The sequence below is a fragment of the Rhopilema esculentum genome, chromosome 7 (assembly GCF_057945365.1).
Source record: "Rhopilema esculentum isolate cy_ngs chromosome 7, ASM5794536v1, whole genome shotgun sequence".
Taxonomy (NCBI): domain Eukaryota; kingdom Metazoa; phylum Cnidaria; class Scyphozoa; order Rhizostomeae; family Rhizostomatidae; genus Rhopilema; species Rhopilema esculentum.
Genome location: NC_142821.1, coordinates 2794907 through 2817586, shown reverse-complemented (window position 1 = coordinate 2817586; position 22680 = coordinate 2794907). Strand labels below are relative to the sequence as shown.

Sequence of the window (22680 nt, the reverse complement as noted above, 5' to 3'; positions counted from 1 at the left end):
TACTATCATTAAACGTGGTGATAAGCGAGCCAATTGTTGCTATCATTTTGTCGTGTAGACATTTTGATAGACACAGAAATTTTAGTACTTTGTTCATACTCTGCTATCGTTACCGATCACAATTGCAATGCTGAATTGTCGTCTGTCATGATGAATTCTAGGTACTCGCAAATTTTTTGTTGGTTAATTTTTGTTTAGAAAATTCAGAGCAAAACTAAGCATCAAGTTTTCTAGTATTATATAAAAAGTGATATGCCAAGTTCGGCATTCATCGGAATCTTAGAAACCGAGTCATAATCCTTGTGCCACAAAGAAAAGAAAAAAATGAAAAAATCGTAGCAATTTCCATACTATTCACAACTTCGTCTTTGGAAAGCTCAAGTGCCTGAAGCAACAATATTATAAGAAAGCGTTTACGAAGAATCCGATAAACAAAGATCTGGGAATTTCAAGAAAACATTCTTGCTCTGATTCAAATCATGAGCTATTGTTGAAAGCTTTCATACTCATTTGTGTTTTTCTTTTTTCTAAAAATAAAACAACTTTTAGAAAAAACCAGATTTAGGACGATTAAATTCCCAGACAAAAGGATCACAAGACATTGCCTCTAATTTATGAATTTTCACCAGAATCTATACAGTCTATTTTTGACATTTCTTATTCCACATACTTAATGCTTCCTCAAATTTCAAAATCCCCTCAACTTCTTCTAGTGGTAGAGAAGGATCACAATGGGCGAATAAAAATCAGCAAGTTCGTTTTCTTTGCATACTTGTTAAATAGGGAATTCCACTGCATGATCTCAAATGCAAAAATACATTTAAAAAAAAGCATTGTATACAACAAACTATTTCTACGTATAAATATTATGACGCTTACAAACGGCAAATCTACGATTATAAATATAGATGTAATATGCTTTAACACTAGGGAAGAGAAATGCGTGAGATTCAGAAGGTTATTGCGTATGAAGGGTAGCAAGGCTGATTAAATGAATAACGACAAAAAGAATCAACGAGACACACACTGACTGTGACAACAGAAAAAGCGTTTAAAAACCAACACCAATGCTCTACCGTAAGGACGAAGGGAGGGGGGGGGGGGGGTGAAATTTGTCTATGTCAGCGAAAGAAACAAGATCGAGACTTCATTAACCCAGTTGCTTCCAGCATAAACAACAGGGATTCTAATCGTAATATTTGATATCTCACTGGTAAAGTTCGTTTTCTTGCAAAATCAAACTTTATTAGCACTAAAAAAAGAAGGGACTTTGGACCTTTAAAAAAGACTTTGAATCAGGGCGTCAAATCTTGATTTGTAAGATAGAGGGGTAGCCTACATCATAAATGACAGAAGTAAAAATGGCAAGAACCGGGAGCATTTTCTCCTCTGGTTCAAGGAAGCTTTTAGTCAAAAACACACCTTTGAATTAAACGACTGAAACACTATCTGACGGGATAAAACCAGCCTGTTATTCGGTTAAAATGATGATAAGTGAAAAGAGTCTTATCTACCAAAAGGCGTGTATTCATATGTAAGCACCTGTGGACTTTCACTATCACCAACACAGCTAATGAAAAGCCCCTGTAGAAATCCTGGACACTAAACAGCAATTGTACTGCTAATCATTATGCTAATCAATATTCACCGACTACATCATCATATCCAGTTATGACAACAGCAAAACGGTATCGAAAAATATTACTTATACGTTTAAATAGGTTTTCTCCCACTTTTTATAAAGGTGCAACTTCACCATAATACATAAAAACAATTAAAGGATATAAAAAAGATTAAATAATAAGCTAATATATGCACAACATTTTATATTGCTAATGATTCATATTATATTATTTACCCACAAAGATTAAAGTGAAATTACCATTTCAACTTTCCAGGGCAATACTTGTCAATCAGAGACTGGTAGTACGGCTTCAATGCTTCAATGTCTGGAAGGCTATCACTTTTGGAGTACAGGTCGAATTCACTGAAAAAATAGTAGAGGTTGGATAAAAATAGATCTAATGAAGCATTTTTAATTCACATCAAACCAGCATTTGTTGTTCAAGATGTGTACAATACACAAGTTAAAAGACAATGAGCGCTGAGGCTAACTGAAAGCAACATGATTCACAAATGTTATGTGACAATATGTGCAAGCTCCTTCAAACGGACATGATATCGTTTTAATCAAGAAACAGTTTACTCAAGACACTGCATTGGCTTTTATGAGATGAATCTACTAACTACATTATCATTTTTTCAAGCGCGAAATAAAACAAGCAGTTGCCGGAAGGCCGTCATGAAAACAGAGCAGCCTATAGACTGTTCAGAAAAAGTTCCTAAATCTTCCTACTCTCACTTCCTAACTTTCACTTCACGCCTAACGGAAAAGGGTACATGTTGCTCAGACCACTTAAAGGCACTTCAGTATTCTCTCCAATTAACGGACACTCTAAAAGTCGGACACCTTTGATTAGTGGACAAATTTTTCCCCTGATCGTTTTCTGGCTAAAGTCTCATAAAAAACTTTCTAAAAAGCTGACAATTAATTAGCGGACACTCTAATTAACGGACCATATTTTTGCACAAAATTGTCAAATTGGCTTTTATTCTTTCCGATTAGCCGACAGTACAAAAAAGTTAGGGGCCAGTGAACAAAAAACTAAGACGAATGAATATGTGTTCTATATGTATTTCAAACACTGACATTAGACACTCTAGTTGGTTTTCTACAGCTTCGAGCCTCTTTACAGCACAGTTTACTAACTTTCCTGGTCCATGAAAGTGTCCAAAAGTCAATTAAAGACTTTTTTAAGTAAAAACATACAGGATGGTAAATAAATATTTCCTTGCCAATTTTGCGTTAATTAATTGATATTATATATTATGTTGATATTTATTCTTGTTGTAAAAAATATTGTGTTACGTTCAATTGGGTTATTTTTCTTTTTTTAGTGTCTAAGTTTAACCCGATAGCCACTAATTACCCAGATTACACCAAGGGGTGGCGCCAGAAATCTTTCGACAGAGGGGTTGGAGCTTCCGACAGGGGGCTAAGATGACTAAAATATGCAGTTTTCGTACGTTATTTTGTCAAATTTGCTCCGACAATAACCTAAAATTTTCTCTAATGGGAGGGGGGCTAGATGCTCCCGACAGAGGGGCTGTAGCCCCCCTAGCCCTCCCCTGGCACCACCACTGATTACACCTTTTAAATACAAAACTCGGATCTATTTTAAAATTTGGAACTTATATTGCAAAACTTTCCAAAAGGCGGACACTTCCAATTAGCGGACACCTTGCTCTTGCCCCAACGGTGTCCGCTGATTGGAGAGAATACTGTAGATGATATATGATAACACCAATAGCTGGCAGTTACCATAAAGAATCGCATTAACAAAAGCTTCAAAAACAAAAGAACAGGTGAAAATAATTTTGAGAAATGAAAATTAAAACCGAGTTGCTTACTTGAACATTCTGACCCATTTTAACAAGCTCCGGTCTTTATCAGAGCAGAGATAATCATAATCATCAGAAGAGTGCCACGGATAAAATGAATGATACCGGACCATGTACAGCCCTTCCACTGGGACAGTACAGTTATTTCGGACAAGCACTTGGTACATATATTCTGTCAAAACAAAAGTAGATCTGTAAAGCAAAGTAAGATTTAAATCGAGAGCTTGAAAAAGTTGCATAGAAATGTGTTACTACTACAGGATATCCGCTTATAGCCATTCCGTTGAAAGCCACATTGCTAATTACAGGCACATACTAAATCAGTTCAATTTAGCTATATAGTGAACATTTTCAAGCAACATTTGCTGTGACTATAAGCGGCGTTAACTGCCCCTGTTAGTTTTAATTAAACATTAGAAATTTTTACTTCTTTTTCAAATTTTTAAACGTAGTGGCAGCAATGAGAAGGCACAAGAAATATTTATACCACAATAACAGGCTGAATACCAAAATAAGAATAACTAACCATCGTGTCCCCATGACATCATTACATTGTCTAGACCACAGTTTGGTTCATAACAACCATACTTCTTACTACAACAAGAATCAACAATAAGACTACCTTTGGGATGTACAATGCCTTGAGTAAAGTAAGTCCCGCAAAAAAGATGTGGCACAAAAGCAATTTATCAAAAAATACAGCTGGCTGTTTGTTATTACTGAAAACGCTAAAATGTGCCAATATATACCACAATTGCAAATCTAAGTATTAAAAGCTGCATTTCTGACAAGCAGAGATGACATATACATTTATCAATGATACGTCTTAAATCAAATAAGTATACGCCATTTGAAAGTCAAGGTGCCAAACAAATCAGAAAACAAAGACGAAGATATTCTATTAAAAAAACAATTGTCATAAAAGCAATAAATGAAGACACTGGAATTACCTAAATTTTGGTAAAAAAATTTCAAACTTATCAAACAATTTTATACTAGAGGGTCTACATAGATGTAATGCACATGTGATGGGCATGTAGGTCAACTTTACAGTTTTCGTATTCAGTTATATCTTTAAATATATATATATGTTTAGGAATACGAAATATAACATTTGATTACATACAAGTCAAGCAAAACAACATGCAAATACTTTTTATCAGCCGGTGTAAAGTTTGATAGCATTAGATTGATTTAAATGTTTCACAGATGGTTTTGACATACCTATAAACAGCATGGTTGAAGTCTGGGTTGTCCCTGAAGAACCTTGAAAAGACTGGGGAATCCTGAAATTGGCATCCAAGTGGAAACGTGTCACCAACAACAAAATGCTGTGGAGAGAAAATACATGGCTTTGAGAGTTTTTATTGCAAAACCTTGGGCTAATGAGAGAGAAATATAAGAAAAAGAACAATGAATCAAATCTGATCTAGCTGTATATGTTAGGCCAGTTTTCCACTGAAGATTGTTCTGTTTTCGCCAATAAAAATTCAGTTTTCTTCAACATTGGTGCCACAGAATGCAACTACCAACAAACCAGTCTTTCTAATATTGAAATAGGCTGCATGCAACGTTTGGCATGTCTTGTATACATTGCCCATGCAAAAGCGTGGGATAGGAACATCTTTTATCGCCCTTTGTCATTCCTGTTAACCGAAGGTACTGCTTTAAAATGAATCATGTGCACTATAAGCTGAACAGAAACCATGAAAATTGATGGAAAAACTGTTCCTGTTCTTCTTTTGATTTTAAATTTAATTCGTTTTTAAATTCACAGGAAGTGATCATAGAATTGTTTTGCAATAATTTGAAGATATCTGCATTGAACAACTTCAATTTTTTATGAACTTTACAGTCTGTTGAAATATTGCTATGCAACATCACTGACTTAGGTTGCATTTGCACCATGCCGGATGAGGCTAAAGTATTAGGACCAAGCTTTGCTTTTCATAACAGAGCTCACTTCGCTCGATAGCATATTATAATCTGCTGCTGATTAGAGCACTTCAAGGATCCAGCACATCAGAAAGAATTCTTAAAAATGTATCTGGGAAGAAAAGTGCGCATAAATTTTGGCAAAGGTCTGATAGAACAAGCAGTTAGTGGGAAAATTCTATCAATGATATTTTAGTGCCAGGCGAAATAAAATGGATTGAAAACTTGCGAATGTGCAAAGAGTTTCATCACCCTTTTTCTTGAATCGAAGCCGCTTGTTAAGAAAAATCTGGTGTATAAATAATCGTGTAAAGGGGCAGTCTATCGGTATCAAAAGTTGTTGGCAGTAGTTGGAATGTTTTTTAGAATCTTATATTATCAACACATAGTTCCATGACAATGTTGCATTTTAAGGTTGGGGGGAGGCCTTGTTGGACTCTTTCTTGGTTTTTTGGCTTATTTCTCATTTGCATAAGTATACATGGGATGGACCTCCTCCAAACTTATGGAATCCACAAAAATTGGCTGTCAAGACACAATCAGCATTTGCATTCCAGATAAAGAAAAGACTTGTCAAGACAAAGGAAAAATTAAGTTACGGAGTGAGTCTACAAACAAAGCATGTGTAAACTAAGTGCTGTTGGGCTTATTATACTCAACAAAACAAAAAGACAAAACATGAGAAGACAAAATGAAACATAAATTTGTTTTGAGCGCAATGCTTCTAAAAGCAATTTTCTTTCCCATTACTTTTCTTTACAATTTGAGTTGTTTGTTGTAGTGCAGAGGTACCTTAAGCTACACCAACAGGTAGGCCAACCTTAAGCTAAAAGGTACACCAGTGGCATAGGGCACCTTTTTTGTTACAACCCTATATTTTTTACAAGATACTGATACACATACCTGTGGCTCACCCCACAAAGCCATTACCTTGCCAGCATCATGAAGAAGCCCAACCAAATGAAACCAATCTGAAAAATTTAATAAGTATTCAGCATTTTACTTTTAAATCAAAGATTGGCAAGGGACCTAATCATCTGAAGAATAAATCAACAAAAACTTTCTATTCTAATAAGTTTCATATTGAAACTCGAACTTAAGGTACAAACCTAGGTCTGGGTAGCGTTCCCTGATCCTTTCAGCAGTTTGAAAAGCATGAACAGAATTTGGTAAGTCAATCTACAAAAACACAGCATTCATTGATATATATCTGATATATATCTGATATATATTGATTTAAATTTGGCAGAAAATTCATATCCAGATGTTGATCCATAGTAATGTGAGAAGAAAAATAGGGCATTTGACTGGCATTTTGTTTTAAACCAATTGCAGCTGCTTATCTCTCATCTAGCTAATCTCGCAGCTGCTAATCTCTAATTTGTCCCTCATTCGGGATATTATCCACCGTTTATACTTTGATGAGTGTCAAACAAAGTACTTCAATATGACATGATTCTGCTTTGCTGTGCTATATTTAAATTTTGTGGTACCAAAGGTAAATATGAATAATTGACTGGAGATCACAATGAAAGAGGGTTAAACTAAAAAACAGATTTCTCAACAAACAAGAGTTTTCTTCAGCAAATAAGGATCAGGCCTGGCCATAAGACTTTTGACAGGGGAGCAGTAAACAGCTCTCCTAGTAGTATTCAGGTGAGCTATAAGAATAGAAACAAAGGAAAAATTGATTTCAAGGAGAGCAAATTTGCTTTTTAGAACAATTTAGGAGAGCAATCTCTAGCTCCCCTCCAGTGTTTGAGGAGAGCCTGGAGAGGAGCAAGAGCTATGGCTCTCCTCAAATGGCCAGGCCTGAAGGATCCATGCCAAAACCAGACAAACCTTTATTTTATACCTTTAAAATCTATTCTAAGATTGTCAAAAATGAAAGCACATACATCTGGGTCAGATTCATCCACCAATTCATCTAGCATCATAATGGCTTCCAAAATTGTCATTTCTGCTTTATCAAGTTTACACCATTTTTCTTTCTGGAAAGATTAATAAATCAATTGCAACAGAGTGAAAAAGCCCAACAAATAGCCAGGAATAAAATATATTGTAGGCTGCATACGAGTGATCAGGGATGGTGTTCACATTTGCAAACTCCATATAACTTATGTTTGAACATACTTGTTAATCTCATTATTAAGTTAACAAAAAAATTGAAATAAACAAGAACATTAAGATAACATTTCACTAAAAATACTTTATGTAATGCAAAGGATACCATTAAGGTTTTCCATGTCCCAACAAATATTCTCAGTTAAAAACTCTACAAAAGACAAGTTATGTTGTGTCCAAAAAATAAAAAATAAAGACATTTTTCAGAAAACTAAATTTTTGAATCAAAAAAACTGAAGTTGAAAATTGAAGCTATCTTGCAATCTTATTAGGTTATACCTTCATTTCAACATTTTGGAATGTCTGTTCTGTGTGCATTTTGTAGTATGTCTCTTTCACTTTCTCTGCCTGGAGGTTGTTTTGTTCTGTATTCTGGGATAAAAAACAAAATTATCTGCCGAGACCATTAAAGAGAGGGGGGTAGGAGGGTAGCAAAATCCACAAATCTGCTACTTTTTATCGCACAATCAGCAAATCCGTTACTTTTGCTAAATTAGCAATCAAAATGAAAATCTTGTTCACAACACTCAATGTTCTACTGAAAATTCAGAGACGAAATGTCTGTTATAGTCATAGTAAACCTGGCTCAAAAACCAACAAAGAATTTTGCTCTCAAAATAAAAGAAGGCGTGTGATATTTTGCACTCCTCAAAAGTAGTAGGTGTGTGCTAGGGTCAGCGCGTGCGATTGCATTTCTTTCAGATGAAAGTCTGCATTGTAACTTTTAAGTAAGCAATCTGATTACTTTCACCAAATGCAAGCAAGATGAATTTAGAACTTTTTATTTATGAAGTGAAAAAACAATACCCTAAGCTCTCTACCAGGGATATTACTAGCAGAAATAATGTAGTCACAAGCTTTTTGTCTAAGATTCAAAGGGATTATAAAATGGAAATAAAACGATTGAACAACAATCCTGGAAAATTGTATTTCAGTTTTTTTTCAAAAATTAACATGAAAAAATTACTTCAAAGCTCAAGCAGAACAAAAACTCCAAAAAAATTTCATTTGATGTGAAAAATGATAGAAAAATGTGAAAAAGATATTTCTTTAGGGTCAATTCCCAATCTCCTATTTTCTCAATGCCTTTAGTAGGTTTTCACAAGTGCTAAACCATACATGTTGAAATTATCATTTCTTGATCTTGGGCCAATAGGGGTAACTGTTATGCCGAAGAAGTGGAAAATCAAATTGATATGAATAAAAAGCAGCCCTTGCTAAAAATGAAATTATAGCAAACCAAGAAATCCTTATATCTTGCATTAATCAAACTAATTAATTTTTATAGAAAATGCTCTCTTTATTTTGTTGCCCCTAATGAACTCTTAATTACACATCATCTTATATTATCATATACCTCAAAGTCTCTGAACTGTGTTTTGTCTCTGTTCATCCGTTTTTCAGCATTGAGGTCCTGGTATTTTGGCTCAGGCCTATGCAGCTCTGAAGGATCAATGAGGTAAACACTTCCACCCTAAAAAGCAAGCAAGATGCTACAAAAAATATTTTATCATGCAGCATTGGTCAGCATTTTACTAAGACATTAAGTGCTTTCCTCTCACTTACACCAACAAGCTCTGGTACAAAGCCAATTTTCTAGGTGTGATTTCTAGCTTAGCTGTCCAAAGTCAAGTGAAGTGTACTTAGCAAGATCGTTCTGCCAGGGCTGTAAGCATTAACAGCACTGTACAGTGGCGGCTCCAGCCTGGGATAAGTGGGGGGGGACAAAAGGTGTGTTAGGGACAACGCCCTTTTGGACCACGCCCTTTTCCCCTGTTTGAAACTTTTTCTTCGGGAGGAAAGACCTGTTTTCTCCCAAGAAATGTCATTTACATGTGACGATCTAGATAACGTACAAACTCCCTCCCTCCCTGAAGTTTTCTCATCAGGTTTGCAAGAATCTCAAGGACGAACTTTCTGAACCCCCCCCCCCCCCCCCATGGCTCCGCCACTGGCACTGTAAGCAATTTTTTAAACAATGCAATACTATTTCTATTAAATGCTCAAAATAATTTATATATTAAATGCTCAACGTCACATTAACAACTTCAATTCTGAATGATAGACCAAACACTCGACTTACTCAGGCATTCCGCTTGAAATGCCTACAAATCACACAAAAGTTTACCTTACCCACCCCGGGGAAGTTAACTACCACTGAAACCTCAAAAAGTAGTTTTAACGCTTGAAAAGAATCCCATTTTGAATATTCTGTCACAAAGCCTCCCAGATACCCTGCTTCCCCACTTCTCACTGGAATTATCAATTAACACAGTAGACACATACGTACTTCAATTCGACTTTCAAAAGCCTTAAATTAATGGCCCATTATTAATTGTTGGTGCAATTCTTCCTGTAATTTTCACGGATGAATTGTAGCTTACAATTTTGAGGTTTTTTAATGGCGCTTGTTTTCCATTATGTAACGACACCATGCTTATTCATAGGCCATAGAAAATTGTCCTAGTTTTTAGAAAAATTGCCACCATTATAGGACGCGAATGTGTAAAATGCTAAGCCAAAACCAGATTCTGTTGCTTGACCGAAGTTGCCAATTAACGACTTAATTTCCTAATCTAAACCATGTCAACATTAGCTAGGCCTAGTTATAGTTCTCTCACAAACAGGCAACACGATTTCTCAAGTTCCATAAATTTTTCGATAGTAGTTAAATAGCAATCTTCATTAGCAGCTGTAAAGAAAAAATAGACAGTCTGACGTTTAAAAAACCAAACAACTTACGTTTGGGAGTCTCATGATGCAGAATGCGTTGCTCTCTCCCTCTCCGTTTCGCTTTTCGCCGGGACGTCTCAGCTGAGTGGGTGCACGTACGGCAAAGGTCTGACAACAGGTAGAACCGGTTTTTTGCCCAGGCCAGGCCAGACTAAATGGTACATCACCAAGGCAACAAGACCTGTTATCTGGGCTATCGATCCATTATCCTTTTGTTTGAAAGAACGAGCGTCACGAGCGTCTGGATCCTAATCGAAAAAGTCGTGCACTTTGTCACTGAAGTGGGTGTGCTGGAGGATGGAAAAATTGAAAACAAGGACCTAGGATCTTAAAATCGAGTCGAGGGGCAATTCACCCTTGCAAATAGCGTACGAGATCTTCCCTAAAACAAAAGGAATTCTAGGAATTTTCAGATAAAACAATAGGATTTTCACAAAAGGTGTACGGGATTTTCTTGGAGTGATTTGCCCCTCGCTTAAAATTGGGTTATTTTGCCCCCAGGGACGTCACTTGGGCTTTTTTAAATACATGGGGGGGGCATAAAAAACAAATTAAACAGACCAATAAGTATCAACTAAGATGTTTGATGTGACCAAGAAATACCAAAACCAAAATTCAAAATCTTGTTGCTGAGCACAAAAGAAACAACTGCCTAGTCATGTTAATCTAATTGCGCTATCTGCTTATAGAAAATATTTACACTTTTAATCACGGTTTTGATTTAGTTATGTGTTAGTTATCAATATTTTTATAGCAAGTACCCAAAAGTATCGGATAGCAAGGTACATTGTTACCGATAATTATCGGATGGACCCCCGTACATAAAAGGTTCAATACCCCCCTGGAAAGTCGCCATTATGAAGGCCAGGGGGCTACCACCCTCCACATTGTCTATTTGCGACTTGAAATATTTGAATTAGCCCAAATTTTTATAAAGATATAAAGATAAATTTGTAGGGCACTGAAACAGGGCCTACCCTACGATAGGGCTGGGGTTGCTACGACCTCCCTACATATTTTTAAAGCAAATGGTTTCAAAGCTGCAAAAGGATATAATCAATTTTTTTTGCTACAACAGGTTAGGTAAGGATAAATTTATTCACCTTGCACACCCCTCCCCACTTTAGAATCCATGGCAAGGGCCCCTGTCACACCATCATGCCGGTTGCTTTAAGAAAACTTAGCCTTGCTTAGTAAGTTTTAGCAAGCACTATAACGTGCAAAGCAAGGAAAGAAAGTGATTGGAATAATTTCATTAATTCTAACATTTGCTTATATAAGGATGTCAATTGTTATTGTCCCGAATACATTGTGATCATTCATTTGTGTCCATGGCTATTTTTGAGGGTATTACTCTCAGGTGTAATTTAATTTTGCGGTGTGAGGGGCAACTCGATAACCAAGGTTTTTGTCCCTCAGCCCAACACTTTAAGCTTTTATGTTTTGCATTTTTTCTTCAGTTGTTTATCGTTATAAAAAAACATTGAATAAACTCAACGAAATACACAGAGAAACCTTACAAAAGCATGTAGATTTATAGCCATGAACTGGTAGGTTGTTCCAACTCAACACTTTTTGTTAAATTTTTTCTACTCATTTTCAAATGCTTATGTATCCAAAGCTTCTATCTCTGACTATTTTGTACAAAATAAATTCTTATTGATTCATCTCTTGTCATGTGACGATTAACATTTTGCAAAAGTTGTACCATTTGCACCAATATCTTGTTTAAGAAACAATACAGAAATACCCAGTCCCCTTTTTCCCCCGCGAAAAATTAAAACTAAAATACAAAAACAGGCCCAAAATCAGTAAATTACTTACAATACAAAAGGCTTAAAACAAGAAGTTACAGAACAAAATCAAGATTTTCACTTCGAATACGTAATCTGTTTTCAAAGCAATTACAACCTTTTGTAGCTATTCAATTCTATCGTTTGTACATTTATAGGGAAAATTAAAATACTGTTCATGATTTGCGTGTGAGATATTAACTATTAATGCAGTGATGACATTTAAAAAGGTTACATATATATTATAATATTAAAAATGCATAGATATGTCAGCACACGAATACACTCTTGGGCAGCATCAAGCTCATCAATTCTTCACATATACATAACCAAAGTATATATCCTTGGAAAAAATCGTGGCAAAATCCGTCTGCTTTTTGCATAAAAACGGGAGGTACCAAAACATTAGCATTCTTTTCCATTTTCGATACCGAGGTGTTATTGGAACAGCAGACAATCTTTCGAGATATCCACTTCATCATTCTTCCAATTCTATAGGTGGTCCTTTGTATGGCTGAGGCATGAAACAAATTGAATGTTAAAGTTTTCGTGCTCTCATAAAACTGAAAGATTAATAAGTAAAAGAATCACACATTTTATTAAAATATTACAAATAACATTATTCCGCTATTAGAAGAAAAATATTGTTTCTTTGTTTTCTGAAAATAATTGGCGAGTGAATCATTAACTGTGATGTCCAACCAGGAGTGTAGCATAGGGTGCGATTCACGAGGAGTTGAGATGACGGAATAGAGCGATAGAGTTTTAAAGTGTAACGTCATTAAAAAAGGAAAAAAGTCTTATTTTAGCACACCTATTCGGAAATACAACTAAAAGTGACAAATAAGTTAACTCTAAAGGTTGCATAATGACTGAGATATCTTGAGCTATAGAAAGAGCCAATGAACAAGTAAGAATGACTAAAAGGACAACAGTAGGAAGGAATTTTGTGATATGTAGAAAAAGCAAGAAGCTTGAAGAAAGATTTATTTTCCTGGTAGCAAAATAGAAATCAAAATTTTCTGCGAATCTTCGATAAAGTTTCCAGCCACTGAATGTGATATTTTAAGCTGCTTGATTTGTTTAAAAATTTGTCTTAAAAATAAACTGTCATACTAAAAAAGAACTAATTGTTGATCCTCGATTTTTCATCATAGCTATTCGAACAACAATCATTTTGTTTATAAATACTGAATTAGATTGTCAAGGAGAACGTGATCGAGAACAATACTCATAGTTTGTTTACAAGGTCATAGTTAGTAGATCTGAATGCAAATCTATAATGACTTTGATTTAAATTCATTACTAGCAATCTGGATACTATTGAAGCATTGATGTCTGAATCAGTCAAATCATAGTTTCACCAGCATTTCTAAGGACCGTGTGTGTAAACTGCAATCTATATAGACACAGCCCGATGTCTTTGAAACAACCAGGCTTCATCACTGATTAAAGATGGCCGTGATTTGGTTAGTCTCTTGGTAGTCCAAGTTATTTTCACTACACGGGCAGTGCATTCTGCCTCAGATTTTGCATTTCCGAATAAGGCAATTGTATTTTATGGGTAATAAGAGAACAAAAATGCAGGGACTTAGAAAAACATAAAAAACGACAGTTCAGATTTTTCAGAAATATAACAGGATATTAAAATTTAATCTAAGTTTTTCCCAAGCAACAAATTCCAAGTGGAAATCAAACTTCGAAAAAATGTGGCATGACAATTTGTGAAAGGAGCTACTACAAGGTCAAATGTTGCCTAACAGGTGAAGTTTTGTCTAACAATCACAAACAAGGTTATTCTAAATCAAACAACACTTACCAACGAGTCACAATAAAAATCCATTGGCTGTGGGATTTCAACTAGCCATCTTATGCTGAAACGAAAAGAAAACCATGAGACCATGACTAGCATGCCTTTCTAGAGCACGCTCGCCTTGATCTAATTCCATTTATCAGACTACCAATTACAAAAGTGAATATTAACAGTCAAATAATTCATATTGATATCAATAGGATTTTCTCATCACAAAGTTCGAAGCTGAAATCACACAATCATACCAATATTTACTAGGATGATGAAAAAAAACAATTAACATATTGCTACCTCACTTTTAGGAAGTTGCTAAAAGTACTTTCAAAAACAATGAAGCCATTCATATACATTTTCAAACCAGCTTTTATTTATTATCCTATTTTTTATATTCAAAACTTCCCTATTTGCAGCTGGTACACTTTCATCACGTAAATGTTTATACAAAAAAACAGTGCACATCAAGTGAAGTTGAACTGATGATTACATTTAAAGAGAACGATAAATTTTAGGCAAAGAGCTTGGTGCAAATGACAAGAACTATAAAATGATTTCAGCAAATTCTCTAGCAGGAAGGAGATATTCGTTACTTGATTTGAGAGCTGGTTTTTCAGTTTGTCTTCCTGCTGGTTAGTAATTCCTTACAAAACTGCATTGGTATTAAAATTGACAATGTTTAAGACTCTTTCCGTATGGAGTATTTTACCAAAGAAGAACGTTTAATTAATCACGTTCCAAGAACGCCAATAGACGATCTGGCACTGAAGAAATTTGCAAAACTGAATTGAAATATTAGTACCACCCATTGTAAAATTGATATGAGCATTAAGACAGTGTTGCGTCCCTCGTTACATGATTGCTAAGGTTCTTCAAATAAATAGATTTCGGCAATGGACATAAATGACCTGAGAAATTCAGTTCATAGACTGATGCTAAAAAAATATTATTTGCAGAAAAATGAAGCATTTTGAATATAATAAGCAACGAATAAATTTCACAAAGTAATTCTTTCTAAAGCTTTGATATTTCTTCGGTAAGAAAAAGACCAACAGATGTTCACTTTCAAAGCCAGATGACAAAATTTAATTCTTAATAAATATTGACAGCAAAACCAAATAAAAACATTAAATATTGCCACCTCATTGAGAGATAATGATAAGGACAGTAGCGGATTTTTCATACGAAAGTAGTCCACTTATCCCTAAGCTCATTGCCACCATAATGAGAAGCGCCAAAACAGTGTCTTGATTTTTTATTCTCTACTTGTTCACATTAGGACATAAAATTAATTCATTGGCATGGGGAGAAAATAAAACTGTTCAGAGTTACCTAGACATACTTGATGAATGTATTGCTGAAATGTTGACAAGGAAGGGGCTTAAGACATCTCCTTGAAGAACACCGTAATAAATATGTTTTAATAGAGAATGGCTATCATGTCAGATCACAGAAGCACCTATCACTAACGTTCTACAAACCTGTCATTTTCAGATGATAATGGCTAAGAAGAAAAAAAACAGTAGTTATATGAACTGCGACGACAAAAGCTATTCACATAATAGATCTGCAGAAAAGGCAGGTGGGACTTCTACTGGGTAGGAGATCAAATATGCAAATATCATGAATCCTTTTCAAGGATGACGAACATGAATATGAAAAATTAGTGCATTCTAAGAGCAAGAGCGTGTTCCAACATAAGCCCAACAGTTTTTCATTTGTCCGAGCTAAAAGCTGTATCGCAAGGTTTAAAAGCTTAACAGCATCGTTTTGAAGTAAAACGTTGTTTGCAAGAAATTAATGCTAAGTAAAAGTGCTTTGTAAACAGTATCACAGTTGGATCTTTCATGGCTCGAATATAATTTTGCAAGTAATTCTTCAGTTCACAAAGACATGATACACAAAGCATAACAGCATGAAATTACAACTGCATACTCAAACATTTAATACATTTAATTAACATACCAAAGGTAACAATTTACCTTGTTATTGGAAAAGCTACACTCCTTGTAATAAGAGCAATCTCGTTCCTAAAGCACAAAAATTATGAAAGATGCTGAAACAGGAAAAAAAGATAATAGTTCCCGGAAAACTTTTTTTTCAATTATTAAAAATATTTCAAAGTATTTCTTGATTCTGAAAAATCATAAACTCCTTATTTTGTCTAAAAACGGTACAAACGTTGGGGAGAAACCAAATGGTGATGATCAAATGTGTTTTTACCAAGAAAAATTTCACTAGAAAGCATTGATTTAGTTGTCTAATTACTTAATCTTTTTAAGTTTTTTGAATCTATGTTCACAAAATCTTTAATCGTGTAGCTGTATCTACAAGTGAAAGTTATCTGTGATCACTACGTTGAAAGGGATATTGTGACATAGATAAAACAGATAGAAAAAAACATTTCCAGAAAATTTCACATATATCATGAAATAGCAAAATTTCTGAGCAATTACATTACAAATTTACATGTTCCTAAAACAATTTGAAATCTTAGTCAGAGAAAAGAGAATAATTCAAGAGTTTAGTGAAGAAAAACTTAGTAAATGCTTACAAAATTATATCAGAGTTTTATCATTACCTGATGTTACTCAACCTAATTTTTGTCTCCATAAGATACTCTGCATCACATTCAAATTCTTTGCAAGGTCATAATAACAAATATGTTCTGCTACACCTATGATTAGTTGGTTTACAATATAAATACATACCCCAGTTACATACGGTGGTGCAAGGATGTCTAGAAAAGCAGCTTGCCCACTAAAAAAAGGCAATACAAAGATTTAATGAATATGGAGATATTATAGAAAGAAAGAATTGTAAGCAAGCCTTTCAAATGAAAATCTAACTTAAGCGTTTATTGCAAAAATGCAAAAATGCATTTTGAAGCAATACAGGTTGGTTTTGATACATTAGTGCCAACATTTTTTCAATATGTTTTCACAAAATATAGCATAATATCTAAGATTTTAATGAAAAACAGCACTGCTCAAGCTAGGCAAATAAACTAAGATAAACTGGCATTATTTCTAAAAGCAATGTTTTTTTTAACAATAAAATTTGTAGAGTCAAATATCTATATCATAACATCTATATGACTATAGTCATGTTTTGATTGGTTCCTTGTTGTTGACCAATCAGCTGCTTTAACCTCATGCCTTGTTCTACACCATGGGTGGACACTAGCTCAAATGTTGGGGGGGGGAGCCTATTGCTTTGATAGGATGGCAAAATACCATTGTATTCCAAAATGGTAAAAGGCAACTGCCCTCCTTGCCCCTCCAGGTGTCCACCACTGTTATACACAAGACGGGATCTTTCATATATCGAGACAGATTCCAAAAGCTAGATTAAAAGATGACCTTGTTTGGCCATTGATGCTAAAAATGTTTTCAATACATACATGTTTTGGGGCACTTCAAGTTCTTTAGTAAATTTTAATACACAGCAAAATTTTTTGAAATTGTTGCCTGATATTGGCAATTTGTCCATGTTGTCCAATTTCATCAAAAAATCGCTGGCTAGCATGCCTATCAAAGGTCTATTTATAGGATGGGCAACCATATTCACTATAGGACCAAATTTACAACTCTTACGCCTTTGAAGGGGCATGTCAGGCCCGGGAGAGTTGGGCAAAATGTGCAGCTTTACTATCATGGAATATAAGCTAGAACTGCAACCCATCTGGTTGACTTGGTAGTTTCTCTGGATAAAATAAATTTTTACTCCCTATTTACCAATCGAGGGGTTCTTAAGTTTTTTTAACCTTGAGCAAGAAAAAACATATGTATTTTCTTTGGGGGCCACTGAGTTGTCAACTTTTATATACAGCTTTGCAAAAAAAGCTGCTCAGAATGAAATTCAGGTCTCATACTTACCAGGCTAAACAAGAAAAAAGATAGACAGCCCTATTACTTCATGCTAGATTATATATTAACAAAATATATTTAGTGTGCTTATTTTCATGAAATACGTTTTGGTAAGGTGGATAATAAAAAGCAAAAAGGGAGGCCAATGATAACACAGAAGGATGTGATGCTGGGTAGATAGTGGAGGGATTGGCTTAATGTGCTATACAAGACATATTCAAAGAGAGCGGTTCTAAAAGCTATTGACTGTCGCATAGTATGTAGTCTACATACATCAACACACAATTTCGCATAATTTTTAGGCTAGGATGACAATATCATCATGTCAACTTGATGGACTGGAATTCAGATCAAAAGATGGTGAAACATATTTTAGAGGGACAAAAATGTAATGATTGTATTTGTGAACAATTTTTTGGCAGCACCGAACTTGAAAATGGCTTTGAAAAAAGCAAACATTATAAAAAGGAGTTTGTATTTTCTCTCGGACTCCAATGGTAATTTTACTTCTGGCACGTGGTACTGATTGAACAACTATACCGGTCTTATGTTTGTTTTCTCTGATTGGCCTATTCTGGCGTTTTTTGCTCTGAAGAGTGTCAGACAAAAATCTTTTAGCTGATTGTATTTGGTTGGCGGCAAGAAAAATGTTGGATTAAGTTAATCTAGAGATGGCTAGAAACTACATCTAACATAGAATTTATTGGGAAAACCCAAGGCAATATTCTGAAGGTTTTTTTTAATTAGGTTTCATAATTTAATCTTTTTCAAAGTTGACAAGAAAAGGAAGGGTCTCGCAAAATTTTAGAAAAATATAAGCATAGCAGTGAATAGTCAACTTTTTTACATTTGAAAGAAAGCAAAATAAGATGAAGAGAAAAAATAAATTAGACACAGTTTGGCAAAATACATTAGCCTGTATACCAGTCCACAAATGCTGCCACAGACATATTACGCTAAAAGCAGGAACCTCATGAACTGTTTAAATCTGGCTTCAGGCACACAGAAAGTGGAGGAAGGTGCTAGCAAGCTAGTAAGCTTAGAAAAATCAGGGTCCAATCCACTGGCAGAAACACCCAATGTTGCATTTATATGACAATTGTTTGAAGAAAATTCATGGTTTCTTTAGGTTTTGCATCTTTTTGCATTGGAAAGAGCTTCAATGCTCCCTTTAAAGATATGACATACTTCACCTCCTAGATCTAAAACCTTTAAGCAAGTAACCCTTCTTATAGTTGTTTAATAAGAAAGATCCAAGGGCCACCAAAAATTTGCTGACATGCCAGAAATGGTGCAAATTTCAGTATAATTTATGAAATGGTGCACACACAGGACACAGTATAATTAACAAAATCCAATGTTTAAACATTTTGCTTAAAAATCAAGCATTTTTTCTTGAAATAATGAGCAAATAGCTCCAAATATGAAAAGTAACAAACTTGATAGATTGAATTGAATGAAAATTTCCATGACCAGGTGACAGCATACAAGACTCGCTTTCAGAATCAAATATTCTTTCACCACTGTATTTGCATTTAATTTGCTTCCCTGTTAAAAAGCAATTTAAAGAAAGTTGATGAATCAACAGCTAACAAAAAGGTAATGCATAGGGGTATATTGAAGGAAAATTTCTGGTCTGGTCTGCTCTATAATCTCTTAAGGTCATGTTACTTTTTGCTCTATCACTTTGCATCTAAATCTATATGAAAATTGTCCATCTTGGAATAGTTTCTTTAAACAGGAACAAGGAAATATCTTACAAACCTTGTCTTATGAAGAAGCTTAAATGGCTGACCACTTGGTCAGTCATTAAATAGCTAATATATAGCTTTTCATGTTTCCTGAAAAGACTAAATTCACCTCAATCTTGCCAAAATTCTACATGCCAGTAGCTTGACAGAATCCTACCCATGACAATTTTTGTTACCAGAGCTGCCACTATGGGGGCTATGGGATTTGGAAATCCCATTGAATACAAAAACTTCCCCTTCTAGATAGCAAAGCCCTTCCTTTCTACAAACTTGAACAAAAATTTCATTTTCAGTAAGAACAGACCAAAAGTATATATAACAACAAAAAAGAAAAAATGATTCGTACTCCCTATAGAAGCGTTTGGGGTAGCGCAATCATTTCCATCATCATATTGTCTGGAAAAGAATTAATTTTGTACAAATTTCAGCACATAGAGATATAATAGGTGTATGGAAAATAAAAGACAAAAAATTAATCACTGTTAACATTTTGGTAATCACTGGCTATTTCATATAGGATTTAGGTCCGTATCAGTACCTGGAATGGTTTTCTAATCACACTAACATTGTAGTTGTTGAAGGTTTGAAATCTGACAAAGAAGATGTTATTGGGTCTTATTCTTTTTATTCTATGATTTGCAAACAAGTAAAGTCACAAAGTGTTTGCCTGACACACACAAATGCCCCCAATCTACATGTAAACATTTGTCATCCATTCCAAAAGTCTTACTTTATTAGATACTCAAATGCACTAGACGTGAAACTACAAAAAACTGGTTGCCCATATGTGAAATGTTTAAAGCTTTGAGGTGGGAAGTTTAGATTATAGAAAAAGGAAATTGAAAGATGAAATTAAGGGAAAGCTCAGGCACAGCTCAGCATGTAGGGCAGGTTCCTCAGGAACTAGTAGATTACAGAATTATATTTCTATGTAAATCAGACAGAAATGGTTCTAGAGATACAGTACTTGCAGAAGATAAAAGTGGCTTTGCTACATACATCAACATTTGTATCAAAACAAAAATTAGGATCAACAATTTTGCCACCATGATACAAGGAATGTCAATTTTTCTCCTTGTCTATCTTTCTGCAATTTGGATTAGCACTTGGAAATCAATTTTACCTTGATAACTATGTACCTATTGTTTCATAATTCCAAAGATGACATTTCCTTCATTAAATATAAATAGACAAACCTTGGTAAAACATCATAGCTTTTAACCTTCACAGCACCATACAAAACCTTGCTATAAGGGAATGTTGCATGATAAAAACAAAAGACAAGCTCCATTATTGTGATTTCAACAAAAGCTATAAATTCAATTTGACCTCTTTTGTAATTATCATGTGACCTTATCTCATTCCTATAATAAGATTACATTTTAAAAGAGGTTGAGGTATTCAGCATTCTTAAGTTTTGTTTTTACTTGGCTAGACAATAACTCAAAAATCACTCACCCAATAAAATGTAATTAGAAATTTCTATGGGATTCTCTTTAGTTGTGGAAAGCAGAAAAATCTGAATAACCAGCCTTGGGAGTAACTCATACAACTCAATAAAGATTAAAGAGTAATATATATATATGAAAATACAAGAAAATACTTAACAAAAGATTTTGGTAGAAAATCATTCATTGGATTACACTAGATTAGACAAAGGCAACTTTTTTGTGACTCACATGTCTGAAATGCATCCAAAAAGCCCAAGCACATGGCTTCTGTAACAATGCAATATGCACCCTGGCCTCTAGCTATGAAATAGACTACTAACTGCCTACAAAGCCTAAAACTTTATCTTTAAAGAACTTATACACAAAACGCCAATAGAAAATCATATTTTCAGAACATACCATATACCATGCATCCCTGGGTGATCATGTAACGGTATGGACACACCATTCTTCAATACAAAAACACCAAGGGTAAAGTACTTTGACTCGGCGATACTGACATACAAGACTGGTGCAGTAAAACGTCTTGTGGTTGTGCTAAGTTCCTTTATTGGCAGTTCCAAGTTTATATCAGATGGTTTTATTGAAATTGCCTGAAAATAAATGCATATGTTGACAAATTTGTAATAATAAGACTTTCAATTATAGCTGGTGGCATCATTTAGTTACAAATTTTGACACAAATCAAACAGAATTAGTTAAATTCTCATGATAAATAAGCACTAAACGAAGTAAACAACCGCTCAAACATGCCCGCGTGTGGCTTTCCCCTATCGGAAGATTAAGGCTCCAGCAGAAACAATTACACAGAATGGTTTTCAAGGAGAAATGCAGCTCTAGAGCATTTAGCTCTACGAAAAGCCAGTCGCAAGGAGAGAAGCAAAGACCCGGCTTATCTTGGCCTAATCACAAAAGCAACCAAAATATCATATTACTCAAGGTCTATACTTACTAGACATTTCAGCTTCTCAAAGTTAGTTGCAAAAGCAGTATGATCCCTTGATGTGAATGTAATGAGAGCCTGTCTTGCAATTTTTTGTATGTTGCTCATTGTAAACGTGACGAGAATTCATCGGGTTATTCACCATCATGGAACAGAGCGGCAGCCATGAGTCTTGATTAGACTTACTCCATGAGCCTCTGTTTCGCTACTGCCTCACTTGACGGACGCAGGCAGTAGCGAAACAGAGGCTCATGGAGTAAGTCTAAGTCTTGATATCAACGTTACCAGGAAAAAGGCTCCGCCGCAGCGTCCCGTCTCCGATGGTGCGCCAGCCGCCAACTGAGGTCAGAAATTGCAGGAGAAACTGTATTTATGTTTGTACATTTTTGTGTTTAAATCATCTTACATCAATATCTGATCGTCCCTTGTCGTTTTGCGTTGCTCATACCTACTGTTTATTTATCTAAATGTATTAAAATTTTTCATAGCAAAAGACAGAGCATAATCAGATGAAAGACTTCTTCAATCACAATCGTTCTTCAATCACAAGCATCATTTAAGAAAGTAATGCATAGATGGGCCAAGAAGAATCGTGTTCCTCTTTCACAGATGCCAACGTTGATGTTGAAACAGACGTAAACTGGTTCATTGAAATCATTAACTCATTAAAGATTTAAAATCAAATACGTTCTTCTGAAACTAAGACAGACAAATGAAATACTGATGTCAAATAAGAGGAAATTAAACTTTCGTTTCCATAAAGATTTTAAAATTGTCTACTTAAACACAATTCTTAAGGGTCCATACTGCAT

The 22680-nt window shown here is 34.9% G+C and overlaps 2 protein-coding genes across 3 annotated transcripts; both read right to left on the bottom strand.

Moving 5' to 3' along the window:
• Positions 1-754: 754 nt before the first annotated feature.
• LOC135682983 (inositol oxygenase) lies at positions 755-10418 on the bottom strand. The gene is made up of 10 exons (XM_065198108.2): positions 10264-10418; positions 8879-8995; positions 7801-7893; positions 7296-7388; positions 6507-6576; positions 6301-6368; positions 4687-4793; positions 3989-4056; positions 3472-3634; positions 755-1987 (listed from the first exon to the last, which is right to left on the bottom strand). Exons 1-10 carry the CDS (start codon positions 10276-10278, stop codon positions 1879-1881), a joined length of 903 nt encoding a protein of 300 aa, XP_065054180.1. The 5' UTR covers positions 10279-10418; the 3' UTR covers positions 755-1878.
• Positions 10419-12129: 1711 nt separating this feature from the next.
• On the bottom strand, positions 12130-22049 carry LOC135682982 (2-aminoethanethiol dioxygenase). Of its 2 annotated transcripts, XM_089109240.1 has the most exons (11): positions 21878-22049; positions 21325-21518; positions 20671-20721; positions 19821-19870; positions 19163-19271; positions 16566-16614; positions 15837-15884; positions 15336-15358; positions 13867-13921; positions 12494-12561; positions 12130-12456 (listed from the first exon to the last, which is right to left on the bottom strand). In XM_089109240.1, exons 1-10 carry the CDS (start codon positions 21974-21976, stop codon positions 12526-12528), a joined length of 714 nt encoding a protein of 237 aa, XP_088965366.1. In that variant the 5' UTR covers positions 21977-22049; the 3' UTR covers positions 12130-12456; positions 12494-12525. The 2 variants fall into 2 exon arrangements, with proteins under 2 accessions (XP_088965366.1, XP_065054178.2); XM_065198106.2 differs by having other exon boundaries at positions 12130-12561.
• Positions 22050-22680: the final 631 nt, after the last annotated feature.

Excerpts from the sequence above, each read along its gene's own strand:
- LOC135682983 (XM_065198108.2), bottom strand. Across the intron at positions 7,894-8,878 it reads CACAGTTCAGAGACTTTGAG|AATACAGAACAAAACAACCT; the intron begins GTATATGATAAT and ends TTTTTATCCCAG. Across the intron at positions 6,369-6,506 it reads GGAACGCTACCCAGACCTAG|ATTGGTTTCATTTGGTTGGG; the intron begins GTTTGTACCTTA and ends TAAATTTTTCAG.
- LOC135682982 (XM_065198106.2), bottom strand. The coding sequence starts at position 21,976 with ATGAGCAACATACAAAAAATTGCAAGACAGGCTCTCATTACATTCACA. Across the intron at positions 20,722-21,324 it reads CCAGGGATGCATGGTATATG|CAAGGTTTTGTATGGTGCTG; the intron begins GTATGTTCTGAA and ends ATTCCCTTATAG. Across the intron at positions 13,922-15,335 it reads TTATCATCTGAAAATGACAG|CATAAGATGGCTAGTTGAAA; the intron begins GTTTGTAGAACG and ends TTTTCGTTTCAG.